This window comes from Phascolarctos cinereus, unplaced genomic scaffold, assembly GCF_003287225.1.
Source record: "Phascolarctos cinereus isolate Bilbo 61053 unplaced genomic scaffold, phaCin_HiC Scaffold_3;HRSCAF=262, whole genome shotgun sequence".
Taxonomy (NCBI): Eukaryota; Metazoa; Chordata; class Mammalia; order Diprotodontia; family Phascolarctidae; genus Phascolarctos; species Phascolarctos cinereus.
Window position 1 is genome coordinate 190,023,829 of NW_027555736.1, and position 15,446 is coordinate 190,039,274.

A 15,446-nucleotide genomic window follows, 5' to 3' on the forward strand; every position below is an offset into this window, starting at 1 on the left:
CTTCCTCTTTCTTGCCTAGGACCCTGGGAGAATGGCTGAGTGTGGGGAAGGCTTTGGGGCCTTTTTTTTTTTCCACTTGGAGCCATATCCTGATGTTCCACTCACTTTTGTCTTCAATATGGCCCCAGGTCCTGGAGGCAATAGCATCTATGTACCACCATGATCTGTCCCGGCTGGAGATGCTTCCTGGGGGACTCTTGGAGAGCCGAGGGGATCCTGGGCCCCTCTTTACTGCCATCATCCTTGACCAGTTCACGCGACTTCGAGATGGAGACCGATATTGGTTTGAAAACACGTGGAATGGGTGAGGCCTGCCCTGGAACTCCAATCCCCAACCTTAGTCCTGAGTGTGGGCACCCTCTCCCTTTCCCTTTGACACCCGTCTCTACACTGGGCTTCAGACCCCACCTCCCACCAGACCCTCATCCCTACTGTGAGTCCCAGATGCTCTTCCCCTTGGAACTCCCACTTTGGACCTGGTCACCAGCCTTATTGTGTTTCTTTCCTTTCTCCCACTTTTTCCAGTCTTCCATCTCATCTCCTATCCCTTTCCACTTTTGTTCTTGGGTTTTGAGGGTATTGTCAGCCTGCCTTTCCCTCCTTCAGTCCTAATTCAACATTTCTCTCTCTACCCATCTTCCAGTTTGTTCTCCAAGGAAGAGGTGGCCAAGATACGAAACACCTACTTTCGTGACGTCTTGGCTGATGTCACCAGTGTGGGCCTGGGTGCCCTGCAGCCCCAAGTCTTTATCTGGAAAGAGGGTACGTGGCTATTGGGGGAGCATAAGGTGCTTGTGGAGAATGGCCAGGGGGATGAACTGGGATGAGATTCTGTCCCTCTTACTTTGTTCCCCTCACCAGTAGGTTTGATTCAGTGAAGCTGATAGATGGGAATAGGAGAAACACTTGGTCTTGCCCTTGGCAATGCCGGCTCAGTGGTACAGTCAAAAGGTCATGGGCTCCAGAAGATCTGAGTTCAGATCCTGCCTTATTACCTTATTACACTTATTAATTACACTTATTACTTGGGTGACTTTTGTTCATGTCACCAAGTCTCAATCTCCTCCCTGGGCCTCCATTTCTTCCTCTACAAAAGAAGAAAGTTGGATCAGTTAGTTTCAAGGTCCCTTCCAGCTTTAGAGCAATAATCCTAGGATTCTCCCTGGCTCACCTAGGGAAAGGAGGAAGTATCTAGAGAGGGTTGCCCCCTTTGAGGAGAAGACTAGATCCAGAGGGGCCCAAGTTAGAACCCAAAATGGGGCTTAGAAGTGTCCAAGTCAGGTAGAGAAACCCAATCACACGACTATGGCCAGTGAAGATGTTCGGGCACGTGCGTGTGAAAACATCTGGATCAGTTTGGCTCTCAACTAAAGTTAGAATCAGCAGTCTGTCCTCCCTGATCAAACCAGGAAAAGGGTTCTCTTCTGCCCCTCTCCCTGCCCAGAACCCTGCTTGCTTTGTGCTCCTGATCCCCCAAACCTGCTCATCCTAGGTTCTTATAGGGACAGCCACCCCTACTCCATGCGGCTCCCCTTAGGTCTCTCCCAAGCTCTATTGACTGGGTAGTTCCTGTGAAGAAAGCTCAAGGAACAGGGTTCTTCTACCTCTGGAATCCTGGGGAAGAGGCTAAAGTAGGGCACAGTGGAAGAGCACTGGATTTGGAGTCGGATGGTATATGTGCGGGGGGGTGTCTGACCAGTGATGTGCTGGTAACTGCTTAATAACCAGCTCTCCAGAAAGGGGGTGGGGTGGGGAATTGTATATGCAATACATTTTAAAATTTAATCTGCATTATTAACATTCTGTCCACTATTTTTATAAGTTTAGGTAATCAACAAAACAATAAATAAAGCCCCGATTTGTAGCACTTGCTGATTTTGGGGGTACAAATGCTCATCCCCCAAATTTAACAATCAGCTCTTTGGAGCCAATTCAGGCCAGCTTCAGCATAGGTCTGGTTCTAATCCTGGCTCTGCCACTGTGTGATCTTGGGGCAAGCCACTCCCAAGCCTCCCTTTTTTCCATCTGTAAAGTGGAGGGGACAGTACTAAATGACCTTTTATTTCCCTTCCTTCTCTAAATCTGCAATGCTATGATCTTGACTATGGGTAATCCTTCTCCTGGGTCCTGACACTCTCCCCTCTGGCCTGCCAGGAGACCCCTGCCCACAACCCCGGCAGATCACGACTGAAGGCCTGCCCAGCTGTGTCCCTCTGGTGGTACTCGACTATTTCAAAGGCAGCGGCTTTGGATTCGGGATCACTATTGGGGCCCTCTGCTGCTTCCCATTGGGTAAGGAGGCCCTGGTCTGGGAAGCAAAGGTCTGGATGGGGACTCAGGAGGGGTTATTGTGGACAAGAGACAGTTTCAACTATTGAAGAATGCTCAATGGACAGTCCCCTCTTTCCTCTTGGGAAGAGGAAGGAGACAGAAAATGGAAACATAAGTGGAGAAAGGGAACTGAAAGTATTTGAGATCTACAGAAGCCTCTGAGAGGGGTACCCCATCTCAGAATACCAACCCCCCTTCCCAAATATACCCCCCTCCCCAAATCTGTTGGAATTTACTCCCTAAGGACCATGGGAAGTGGTCCCATGGAACCCCAGACCATTCTGGGTTTAGTCTGATTCTCCCTCTGCAGGCACGGCCCCTTGAACTTCCCCTTACCCCTTCTAAGGCAGGCATTCTCTCTCATGCCATGCACGTCCCCCTCCCCAAGAACTACCCAAGTCCAAAGATTCTCATCTGACATAGCTTCATGGGCAGGGAGTTCAAACAGGGCACGGCCTAGGGTGGGGCACCAAGTCAGATGTTCCCCTGGCTCTTCCAGACAAGTCCAGCTACACATTCCTGGTGCTATAGGTTTTCCTGTTCTTCAACCACAGTGTAGCTAGGGTACTGGATGTTCTCCAGTCTCGCCACGGTTGGGCATGTTAGAGACTGAGGCACAAAGTGAGGGGTGGGGAGGGGAAGTGGAAATAAAGCATTTTCACGTACACTATTTCATTAGATGCTCATGACACACCACGGAGACAGACAGCACATAGGTTCCATTTTAAGGATGAGAAAACTGAGGTTCAGAGAGTCTAAATGATTTCTCCGTGTTCACCTGACTAGTGAGTAGGAAAGCCAGATTTTTTTTTAAACCCAAGTGTTTTTGACTCAGTCTTCTTCTCTTTTCACTATACCACATAGTGTTGAAGGAGGCTGGATGAGACCAGAAGTTATGGGGTCTGAGTTCTAAACCTACACACACACATATACACACCAGCTGTGTAACTTTGGATCACCTTTGTAATCGTCGTTTAGCATGTGTGAAACGAGGAAGGTGGAATAGGTGACTTCTCTGCCCCTTTTCAGTTCTAACATGCTGCAATCCAGTCTGTTCTTCCCCAACTGTGTCTAGGACAGGGTTGGGGGAACCTTCGGCTTCGGGGCCACATATGGCCCTCTAAGTCCTCAAGTGCAGTCCTTTAACTGAATCCAAACTTCCCAGAACAAAGCCCTTTAATAAAAAGATTTGTTCTGTAAAACTTGTTTAAAAGGCCACACAGAAGGACCTAGAAGGCCACATGTGGCCTCAAGGTTGCAGGTTCCCCATACCTGGTCTAGGGGCTAGAGACGGCTTGAGTCCCCAGGGAGACCACTGTGCCCAAAGGGCCATAGCTGATGTCCTATTGAGCTCAAGAGGATAGAACCAATCTCATTTGCTGCCTTTGTTTCCAGTTTAACACTTTAAGTAACACATGAAGGCTTCCCTTGCTTAACTAGCGATTAAAATTCAAACTCATTTCCCACCCACCTTCACTCCCACCCTTATTAGACCTGGGAGAGAACTAGAATGACTTTTCTTCATCTAAGCTCTAGCTTATCCCAGTTACTACTCTGCCACTCAAGATACAATACTGATAGCTCTTGCCCCCTCCCTGGTCCCCATAGCCAGCTGGTTTTCTGCTCCTCTTCTACTCTATGACCTTCTGTCCCCCTCCACTATCACCACCTCACCTTCCCAAGGTAGGCAGCTTCATGTAGTGGCTCTGTCTCTGGACTTGGGTTCAGGAAGACCTGACTTAGAATCTCACCTCAGACCCTTACTTGATATGTGACCTTGGGCAAGTAAGTAACTTAATCTCTGTGCGCCTCAGTTAACTCAACTGTAAAATGAGACTAACAATAGTACCTACCTCACAGAATTGTTGTGAAGATCAAATGAGATAATAATTGCATAAGTATAATAATTGCGAAGTGCCTGGCAAATAGTAAGCACTCTATACATCTTAGCTTATTGTTATTATTATTAGGCTCTGAGCTTGGAGTCAGGAAGACATGAGTTCAAATCTAGCCTCTGACACTTGCTAGCTGTGTGATTTACTATTCACTTAGACTCTGTCTCAGTTTCCTCAACTGTAAAATGGGGATAATAACATCTACCTACCCAGAGTTGTTGTGAAGATCAAATGAGATACTCTGAGTACAAGACACACAATGAGCTATGAGATCTTGGGCAAGTTACATTCCTTCCTGCCTCTGTTTCCCAAATGTAAAATGGAGAGAAGAATAGACCCACCTCCTAGGGTTGTTGTGAAGATCAAATGATGTTTGTAAAATGCTTAGCAAAATGCCTGGCATATAGCAAGAACTTAATAAATCCTTGTTTCCTTGCCTCCTTTCAAATATAAAGCATTTTACAAACCTTAAAATGCTATGTAAATGTTTTATTGTTATTATTATTAGTCACTCTGTAGTCCCTGTCCCTGCCCCTTTCTCCCTGGAGCTGTCTTGGGACAGCTAAGTTCCTCTTAGAAGCCTTATTCTCATCCCCTTCTCTGGTGAGCTGGTCTGGGGTAATAGCCATCCATGGGAAACGTGTGGAATTCTAGAGTGGGCTCAGTAGAGGTTGTTTCTGATGGCCCCAGCCCTAAAGGCCAGAGTAGTCTGGAGTCAGGTCAAGTTGGCCCTGGGGTTAGGTGGGAGGTTTTGTAAAAAGGCAAATCCTTATTTTGGTCTTCCCCAGAGCCTGGTTCAGAATTAGCTCTATTAAGGGGACAGAGCAGCCCCAGGTGAGAAGTAGGAGCTCCTAGGAGGGCCAGATTCCAGGGGCCTGAAAGATCAAGATTGAGCTGAAGGAGTCTCTCTGACAAGGGAGACGGGGTGCTCGTTGAGGAATGAGGCAAAGACGGTCTGTCCTCTGACCCCTCTTCCCATCTTTGCTTCCTGAAACCTTTCCCACGTCTTGCTCCTTTCCTTGAAAATCCCCATTACTTCCCTCCTCCAATTGCTTCTCCCCCTCCCCAACCCTTTATTCAACCCCTGAACTACCTCCTGTCCTTGCATCTTCCTCCAGTCAGCCTGCTGAGTGCCTGGATTGTTGCTCGACTTCGAAGAAGGAATTTCAAGAGGCTTCAGGCCCAGGAACGACACAGCATCATGTCTGAGAAATTCGTGGAGGGTGTGGAAGGTGAGCCTGGGATTGGTGGTGGGGGTGGAGGTGGGGCAGGTCATGGGATTAGAAGGAAAGAAAACAGGTTGCTCCAAAATCAGAGCTGCAATGCCATCCCCACCAGCCACTCCCCAAGTTGTCCGGAGGAAGAGATGGCAATCCCTTGTTCCCAAGCATCTCTTGCTTATCTGGGGGCAAGAGACCAAGGCTAGAGAACCAGGAGGCCTCTTAGAGGCTATGTCTATTCTATTTCAATTAAATGAGCATTTATTGAGCACCTCCTCTGTACCAGCCACCATACCAGGCACTGGGTGATTCAAAGACTAAAAGAAAAAAAAAAGTCCCTGCCTTCAAAGAGCTTAAATTCTCTAGTGTTGTATAGTGTACTATTATAGGGGAATGCAAAAAGAGCAGTGGTGGTCAGCAAACATCTCAATGTCAAACCTCTTGCAGAATATTACCAAAACCACCCTCTCAGAAAACTCTTCCTGAAACCATCCTGAAAACTCTCCCCCCAATGGTCTTCCACAATAGAACTCTACAGGATTTATTGAGCGGTGCAGTGGATAGAGTGCCAGGTTTGGAGTCAGGAAGACTCATCTTCCTGAGATCAAATCTGGCCCCAGATACTTACTAGCTGTGTGACTCTGGGCAAGTCACTGAACCCTGTTGGCCTCAGTTTGCTCATCTGTAAAATGAGCTGGAGAAGGCAATGGCCAACCACTCCTGTATCTTTGCCAAGAAAACCCCAAATGGGGTGAAAAGGGTCAGAAACAACTAAATAGCAGCAACAACAGCAACAAATCATGTGCCCACACCTGGACTGGGAAAAGAGGGATCGTGATAGAGTAGGAGTGTTGGATTTGAAGTTGGACGTGAGTCACCTGAGTGACCTTGGGCAAATCATCGCCCTGCTGTCTGCCTCAGTTTCCTCAACTGTAAAAGGGATATAATAATAGCAGCCACCTCCCAGGGTTGTTGTAAAGATCAAATGAGATGACATTTGTAAAGTCTTTCACCACAGTGCCCACCATTTGGTAAGCACTGTATAAATAAATTATTATTATTATTATTATATTATTATTATTATTATTAACCTTCAAGGTTATCTAGGCCATCTCCCCCACCAGCTGCCAATTTTACAATCCTATTATGCTATGAAGTAGTGTGAGTGGCTGAACTCTTGCAAATCCTTTCTTGGCGGCCTATAGCTGTAGAATGCCTATTCTTGTGATTATAGTTAGTCTGTGTCCAATTGGTAGGGAGGGCAAGGACATCTCCTAAGGATGTGAGAAAAACCGGGAGCATATTAAGTACGAGCAGAAACCCTGATCCTGACCTTGACCCTAGCTTTCTATTAGGCTACTCTTTAGCTAAGAGATCACCAGTTCCTCCTACACAATCCTTCATGATTCCTCTACCTGACCCTGTCACTCTCTGTCCGTCTGTCCATCTGGCCAGCCATTGAGTGGCAGGGCAGGAAGGAGCCCTGCCGGCCTGTACTCCTGAATCTCCAGCCTGGGTGTCTTCAAGTCCTGGATGGCCGGCTCTCATTGCTCCGTGTCATCCAGTTCCGGGACTCCCAGAAGATGACCTTAATCCAGTCTAACAACCGGGGCCGACGGGCGCTTCTGCTCAAGATTCCCAAGGAGTATGACCTGGTACATCTCTTTCTTTTACTGCTATATCTACTGCTCATCTCCTGCCCTACAAAGAAACATTAAATGACTTGGCCAGGGCTAGCATACTGCAAATGAAGTTACCCTGACCAGCACTGATTCACAGTAACATCACTAATCCTTTATCATTGACTTCCATGTAAGTCACTGTCCCAGCTCTGGCTCCAAAGCCCAGTAGGTCTCCCCGTATGCTTTTATTCAGTACAAAGGACCTTCTGACACTTGTTCCTTTTCTGGGTCACCTTCTTCTAAGGAGATCCGCAGACTCCTCAGCCAATGATCCTGGGGAGAGAGGCTGTTCATATGTAGCCAACCCCATATTACTTGAGATCCCATTGAGTTTGAAAGTCTTTGGTGGGAGGCTGAGTCAGGGGCCAGGAGCCAGGGTCTGTATGGCCTCAGCTTAGAGCAGCAAAGCCAACTGCCCTCAGCCTCTCCTTCCTCTGTCCTTCACCCCCTTAGCTGTTGCTGTTTAACCTGGAAGAGGACCGGCAGACTTTTGTTCACAGTCTTCAGGAGGTCCTGAAGAGCAGTGGGCTGACTTTCCAGGAGTGGGAGCTCCGAGAGCAGGAAATGATGAGGACCACTGTGACTAGGAAGCGTCGAAGGCACATCTTGGAGACCTTCTTCAGACATCTCTTCTCCCAGGTACTCTGTGGGGCAGTCTGACTGTAGATCAAGGACTTCCGTATATTGGCATGGGAGGCAGTGGGGTAACCAGATTAGATTCAGAGAACCTGAGTTCTAGGCCACGTTCACCATTTGATTTTCTCTGGGATCTTTGTCCTAATCTAACTTAACCTCTCTGTACCCTAGTTTCCTTATCTATAAAAGAGGGCTGCTAATATGTGCCCAGCCTCTGAAGAAGGCTGGAGTGAGGACCAAATGAGCTTGAAAATGCAAGTTCTAGCCAGATATGAAGGATTGTTACCCATGGTTATGAGATTATAGATACAGAGCTGGAAGAGACCTCAGAGGCCAACATGAGGAAACTGAGGCTATTAGAGATTGTGACTAACCCAAATCTCTTTGTGGCACTGATTTTTCCAAAAGGGGCTGCCCAAGTTTGCTTCCCCCCCCCACAATATCCTACCCATAGAGCTCTGGTTTACTCCAGGGTGAAGATAGGAGACATTGGCAGTGTAGCCAGGCCTGTGTATTTACCTCCTCTCCTTCAGGAAAGTGTCAAGATGGGGCAGACTTTTAGTCCCTCTAGCTTCCTTTCTTTTCCTTCTCCTTTCCCTTTAGGACCAGTCTGCTTTTCACCATCCTTTAAAGACCAGGCTGAGGTTGGGGTCCCTGAAGTTCCCTCCTTCCCCATCTTTTTATATTTGCCTTATATTTGCCTTCACACACGTGTTCAGATAACCTTAAATGAAACTATAAATCTATTGTAATAACAATATTTTTATAGTTTTTGATTTATTTATTCCTTTCAATTTATTTAGTTTATTCATTTTAATTTTTTCTCAATTACACATAAACAAAAAGTTTTAGCATTAGGTTTTTTTTTTTAATTTTGAGTTCCAAATTCTCTCTCTCCCTCCTCTCCCCCCATTTGAGAAGGAGGGGAGTTCTATATAGATTATACATGTGAAGTCATGCAAAACATTTCCATACATTTCCATAGTTTTGTAAAGCATTTACATGTACTACCTTATCTGAGTCTCACAGCAAGCCTGTGAGGCAGTTCCTATGACTATAGATGAGGAAACTGAGGCCCAGAGAATTTAAGTGACTTACCCAGGGTCACTAAGCTAACCAGTGTCTTAGGTGGGGCTTCAGATCCAGGTCTTCTTCACTCTGAGTCTAGTACTCTGTTCACTCTAGTTGGGATGCTGCCTCTCATATTTATGTGCTTCTTTAAAGTTTACTAAGCATCTTCCTTGTTTTATGGAAACAAAATAGAATTATTTATTTATGGAAATAAATATTTCCATATTATCTCCATTTTACAGAGGAGTAAAAGAACTGAGTGATTTTTGTCCAGGGTTGGCATACCCTGGTTACCCTGACCAACTTTGATTCACAGCAGCATCATTAAATGTTTTAATGGCCTAACCCCACCCTTAGTTAGAAACCTGCCGAAGAAAGTATTCAGGCACTTCCCAGAGATGAGCTCAGCCTAGCCCCAGTGCCCAGGAGGAGTCTTTGTTCTCTGTTCCCCAACCCCAGGTGGAGTTTGCTGCTTCTTCCCCTCAGCCCTAGAGCAATTTCTCCAAATTCAAAGTCAGTGTCCTGTTTGTTTTATTGAAACCATACCCAGGCTATTCTGAGAATCATCTGCGTCATCTCTCGCTATGCTTTAAATTAAAAGTTAAAAGGAATCTCTTTGAAGGAAAAAGTTAACCCCTCTTCTCATTTCCTTTCCAAGTCATGTTCTTTGGTACCCACCTCAGTCTCTGTGAATACTTTCCTTAGACACCAAGAAGAGGGGAAGGGAGGGAGCAGCGTGGTGTAGAGGAAGATGTGCTGACTCTATAATTTGAGGACCTTGGTTCAAAAGATCTTGCCTCTGAAATCATCTCCCTGGACTTAAACGAGTTATAACCTCCTTGGGACTCAGTTTCTTCATATATAAAGTGAGAGGGTTGGAGCAGATGATCTCTGAGGTTCCTCCTGTCCCTAGATCTACAAACTAATGAAGAAAGCTCCATTTATATTTGCTTCTGTGCAACCCAAGTGGCCTCCTTGTTGCTGTCTGATTCCCTAGGTTCTCGCTGATCTTCGGTCTCTGTTCTGTCCACCAATATTCTGCCATCCAGATAAAGGTCCTGATTCGTGCCACCACTGACCACTTATCATCAGTCTCAGAAACCTCATGATTCACATGTGCCAAATAAGGGAGACATTCGGGGTTTCTGTTTACACTTGCCCTAACATGCATCTGCTTACTCACCCTTGCCTTCTCCCCCATATAATCCACTGAATCACTCTTAACCAGAAATCACTGCTCCATTCAACCCCTGAAGCTGGCATACAACCAGAGAGACTTCTTACTCTCACTTAATCTCTAAACACAAGACTCACATTCCTTCCATGCTCCCTTGATCACCAATCCTTGTTCTCAGACTCGTCTTTAAACTTCCACTCAACCAAAATTGTCCCTAAAGCCATTTCCTGCTCCTCAGAAATAGGTCTGGGGATTCACAAGAAGCTCTACATCTCCAAACTTTTCCCCCAACCCCTGCTTCTTGATCGATTTTTTTTTTCCAACCCCACGGTGTCCCCAGCTCCTGACACTGTGAGGGATAAGAAGTATAGTACCTGTCCTCAAATAATTAATTGAAGAGAAGAGCAGAGGGGTGGCACAATAGATAAAGCACTATGCCTGGAGTCAGAAAGATTCATTTTTCTGAGTTCAAATCTGGCCTCAGACACTTACTAGCTGTGTGACCCTGGGCAAGTCACTTAACCCTGTTTGCTTCAGTTTCCTCCTCTGTAAAATGAGCTGGAGAAGGAAATGGCAAATGACTCCAGTATCTTTACCAAGAAAACCCCAAATAGGGTCATGAAGAGTCAGATACAACTGAACTACAATTGAGGAGAGGCAGCATATGCACATGAAAAGATAACTCATCCACAAGCATGATGTGATTTTTAAGGTCCCTTACAAATCTAAGGCTTATGAGCCAATGACTTAGTGACAGATGGACTAAAGGAGCTTTAGGAATTTAGATGGAGAAATCACTTTGGGGTGTGCTGTTGAGTGGCTAGGTAGAGTAATGTATACAGTGCAGGAAAACCTGACTTTGAAACTTGTCTCAGATACTCACTAGCTATATGACCCTAGGAAAGTCATTTAACCTCTCTGTGCCTCAGTTTCCTCATCTGTAAAATAAGGATAATAATAACACCTACCTTCCAGGGTTGTTGTGAAGATAATGAGATAATATCTGTAAGGAGCTTTGTAAACCTTAAAGCATTATATAAATGCAAGCTATTATTATTATTGTTGTTGTTGTCAAGGAAGACTGCATGGAGGAGATGGGTATGATCTGGGCCCTCAAGGACAGGTCGGATTTGAATGGGCAGAGAGAAGTAGGGAGGGAAATCTAGACAGAGGGAAATGGTGAGAGCCAGGTGGCAGATGTGGGGTGGGGCAGGGCATGTTTGGAGATGAATGAACAGAAGTTTGCCTGGAGTAGAGTATTCATCTGGGTTAATAACGTAAGATAAGGTACAAAAGGTAGGTTTGGGCCAAATTGTACAAACAATAACCATATGCAAATAGTCCTTTAGTTTGGGGGAATTCCCTTCACTCATGTGTGACTGTAGGTAAATAAACTCAGGTAACTGACATTCACAAGTCGGAGGTGAGATTTGAATAAGTCTTCTTGACTCTGAGGCTGGCAGCTCTATCCACTACACTACATTACCTCTCAATGGCCTTAATGACGTCTCATCATCATCATTATAATATAATATAATATAATATAATATAATATAATATAATATAACATAACATAACATAACATAACATAACATAACATAACATAATAAATAATAACATAATATAATATAATATAATATAATATAATATAATATAATATAATACTGTTTTGTATGTGGGAAAGTTAGGTGGTGCAGTGGATAGAGTTCCAGGCTTGGAGTCAAGAAGACTTGAATTCAAACCTGGCCTTAGATACTTCCTTGTTTGCCTCAGTTTCCTCATCTGTAAAATGAGCTGGAGAAGGAAATGGCAAACCACTCCAGTATCTTTGCCAAGAAAACCCCAGATGGGGTCATGAAGAGTAGGACACAACTAAACAACAACAGTTATGTATATAATAACAATAGCTAATAGATACATAGGTATATTACATATATACATATTTATAGCACCAACTACGGGCCAGGCACCTTACTAGACATTTTTACAAAGATGATCTCATTTGATTCTCACAACAAACCTTCCAGATAGATGCTGTTACTATCCCCATTTTACAGATGAGAGAATAGAGGCAAACAGGTTAAATGACTTGCCAAGATGATACAGCTAGTGAGTGTGTGAGAACAAATTTGAACTCAGATCTTCCTGACTGCAGGCCTAGTGCTCTATCTACTGCGTCACCTAGTAGCCTCATTTTATATGTGTGTGTGTGTGTGTGTGTGTGTGTGTGTGTGTGTATGCTTCTTTGCTTTCAAAGCACTTTCCCATTTATGAAAGCTAGCACATACACAGAGTATCCCTAAAGTTTTAATAGCTTTAAATTGCACTAAGACTTTCGGGACACCCTGTACTATTAGATTATAAGTGCATTAGTAGGACACAAAACAAATTGCTAGGTGGGTTTGAGGGGAATGTTGCTTCCAAACAGGAATAGGTTATATCTCAGAAGAAATTCCTCTGAGATTTGAGATGTGTTCCTGTCACTCTATCTTCTAATTGCATGTGGGAAAATCGTAATGGCTCTTCTCTGACACTAAGCCTCATCGCCTTAGAGTCTGGCTCTTGGCTGCCGTGATCCTCTCAGTCTGCAGAGCTCAGCTGGGCTAAGTCACTCCTAAGGGCCCAGGCACCATCTCTGCAGCTGCCTGGACCTCAGACTGATTCAGGGTTTAGAGAACTCTTTGCCCTTTTCCTGTGCTTCTGTTGCTTGGTGGTAATCAGAGACCCTGGGGAACCCTTTTTTCCCTCCCTTCCCTACAAATAGGAAAGCAGATGCTGCTGCTTTTACTGGTGGCATTTTTGTCCCAGGTAAAGGATTAGCTAATAATCCCTAACATCTGTAGAGAATTTTAAATTTTAAAAAATGCTTTCATGTCCATATCTCATTTGAGCCTTACAAATCCCACCGGAGGGAGACAAGACAAATATCATTCTCATTTTAAAGATCTGAAAATTCATACCCAGAGAGAGTTATTGCCATCAGGTTATAAGACTTGGAGCTAAAAGGAATCTCAGAGCTTACTGCATCCAAGCCCTTCATTTCACAAATGAGGAAACTGATGCCAAGAAAGGGAAAGTGATTTATCCAAGGCCAGCTAGATTGCAAAGTAGACGGAGTGTCAGGCCCAGAGTCAGAAAGACTCATCTTCCTGAGTTCAAATCTGGCCTCAGACACTTACTAGCTGTGTGACCCTGGGCAGGTCACTTAACCCTCTTTGCCTCAGTTTTCCTCATCTATAAAATGAGCTGGAGAAGGAAATGGCAAACCACTCCAGTATCTTTGCCAAGAAAACCCCAAAAGGGGTCATGAAGAGTTGAACATGACTGAAAAACAACAAACAATAAAGTAAAATCCATGAGATCATAGATTGAGAACTGGAAGAGACTTTAGAGGTCTTGTAGGCCACGTTTTCTCATTTTAGAGATGAGGAAAACAAGTCACAGAGAGGTGAACTGAAATGACTGAAAAACAACTGAATGAAGAGTTAGGAAATGTGGGCTCAGATCCCAGCTCTACTACTGATCTAGAATCAGTCACGTTATTTCTCTGAGCCTCAGTTTCTAAAGTATAAAAAGAGAAGTTTGGGATAGAGAGCTTCTGAGATCTCTATCACTAATAATGTTCCTTCTAGATTTAACAGTTTGCTAATTTATAAACCTCACTTACTGGGGAAAAAGATGTAAGGATCAAGTCCCTACTAGAATCTCACCTTCTTCAGGGAGCCTCACCTAACTCCTCTTAATTCCAGTGGTAGTCTTTTAATCATTTCCTATTTATCCTACATACATGCTTTGTATATATTTGGTTTCACCTTATCTCCCCCATTAGATTGTAATTTCCCTAAGGGCTGGGACTATCTTTTGCCTCTTTTTAATATCCTCAAGTGTTTAGCACAGTGCCTGGCACATAGTGGTGCATAATAAATGTTTATTGAATTGAATTGATCATAGGACCCCAGATTTAGAGCTGGAAGGGACCTTAGAGGTCATCTGTTCCAACTCCATTTTACATATGAGGAATGGCAGCTCAGGGATCTTAAGTGACTTGCACAAGGACCGGGCAATTGCATTTCAAACAATCAACCAACAAGCATTTATTAAGCACCTACTGTGTGCCAGGAACTCTGCTAGAAAGTGGGGATACGATATAAAGAATGAAACAATCTCTACTCTCAAGAAGATTACATTCTAAGGGAGGAGACAAGTAGAGATGTTATTATACAAAGTAAATATAAAGATAATACTCAGTAGTTAAGGAGGGAAAGAGGGAGAGATGAGCAGTTGGTACAATCAGGAAAGCAGACGGCACTTGAGATGTGTCCTGAAAGGAATGGAGGGATTGTATAAGGTGGAGATGAGGAGGGGGTGCATTCTAGGTATGGAGAATGTCCAGTGCCAAAGGCGGAGAGATGGGATATGTAGTGTTGTGTCTGAGGAACAGAGAGAAGGCCAGTTGTGCTGGATCACAAGGGATGTAGTGTACAGTGAGGCTGAAAAGATGGTTTGGGACTAGGATTTAGCTATTAAAGGTAAATAGAGGGCAGCTAGATGGCTCAGTGAATAGAGCATTGGGCCTTGTGTCAGAAAGACCTGAGTTCAAATCCAGCCTCAGATGCTTTCTGGTTGTGTGACCCTGGGCAAGTCACTTAACCCTGTCTATCTCAGTTTTCTCATGTGTAAAACTAGCTGGAGAAGGAAATGGCAAACTGCTCCAGTATCTTTGCCAAGAAAACCCCAAATGGGGTCACAGAGAGTTGGACATGACTGAAAAACAACTGAGCAATGAGAGAAGGTACCCTTCTTCCCATACTTTCAATGTTCCCATCTGCCTTTCTTATCCTAAAGGTCCTACTCTTGGATTACTGAGGAGACACCATGACTAGAATTCTCTTGACCCCCAAGACAATTTCTTTTCCAGTCTGACTCAGACTGGATGGCCTCCAACCCAGCCACGCTCCCTGACTGACTTCCTTCCACCTTCTTTCTCCTGTTGTTCATCTGCAGGTGTTGGACATTGACCAGGCAGATGCAGGGAGCCTGCCCCTGGACTCATCTCAGAAGGTGCGAGAGGCCCTGGCCTGTGAGCTGAGCAGGGCAGAATTTGCAGAATCTCTTGGCCTCAAGCCTCAGGCCATGTTTGTAGAGTCCATGTTCTCTCTGGCTGATAAAGATGGCAACGGCTACTTATCCTTCCGGGAATTCTTGGACATCCTGGTGGTCTTCATGAAAGGTAGGAGAGGAGCAAGGGTGGACGAGGAAGGCTAGACTGGTAAAGGGAGGAGGGAGGAGGGAGGAGGGTTACTGGGGAGGGCATGGCCTGGGGAGCCTGAGCTTAGAAGGTGACCCTTGAAGGGGGATGGTAGGAGATGCTCACCCTATTGGAGATGGGTTTGAGGGGAGGGGTGGGGGGGGAGGTACCTGCAAGAGAGACTCC

At 45.0% G+C, this 15,446-nt stretch overlaps 1 protein-coding gene across 1 annotated transcript in view; it reads left to right on the forward strand.

Annotated features, from left to right (window-relative positions):
- DUOX1 (dual oxidase 1) overlaps nt 1–15,446 on the forward strand; it is a 59,913-nt gene that overhangs the window by 14,909 nt on the left and 29,558 nt on the right. Inside the window, exons 12-18 of the mRNA XM_078151387.1 lie at nt 129–304; nt 644–762; nt 2,155–2,292; nt 5,345–5,458; nt 6,902–7,101; nt 7,582–7,767; nt 15,017–15,242. Coding sequence (XP_078007513.1) covers nt 129–304; nt 644–762; nt 2,155–2,292; nt 5,345–5,458; nt 6,902–7,101; nt 7,582–7,767; nt 15,017–15,242 — 1,159 coding nt within the window. The remainder of the gene's footprint in view (nt 1–128; nt 305–643; nt 763–2,154; nt 2,293–5,344; nt 5,459–6,901; nt 7,102–7,581; nt 7,768–15,016; nt 15,243–15,446) is intronic.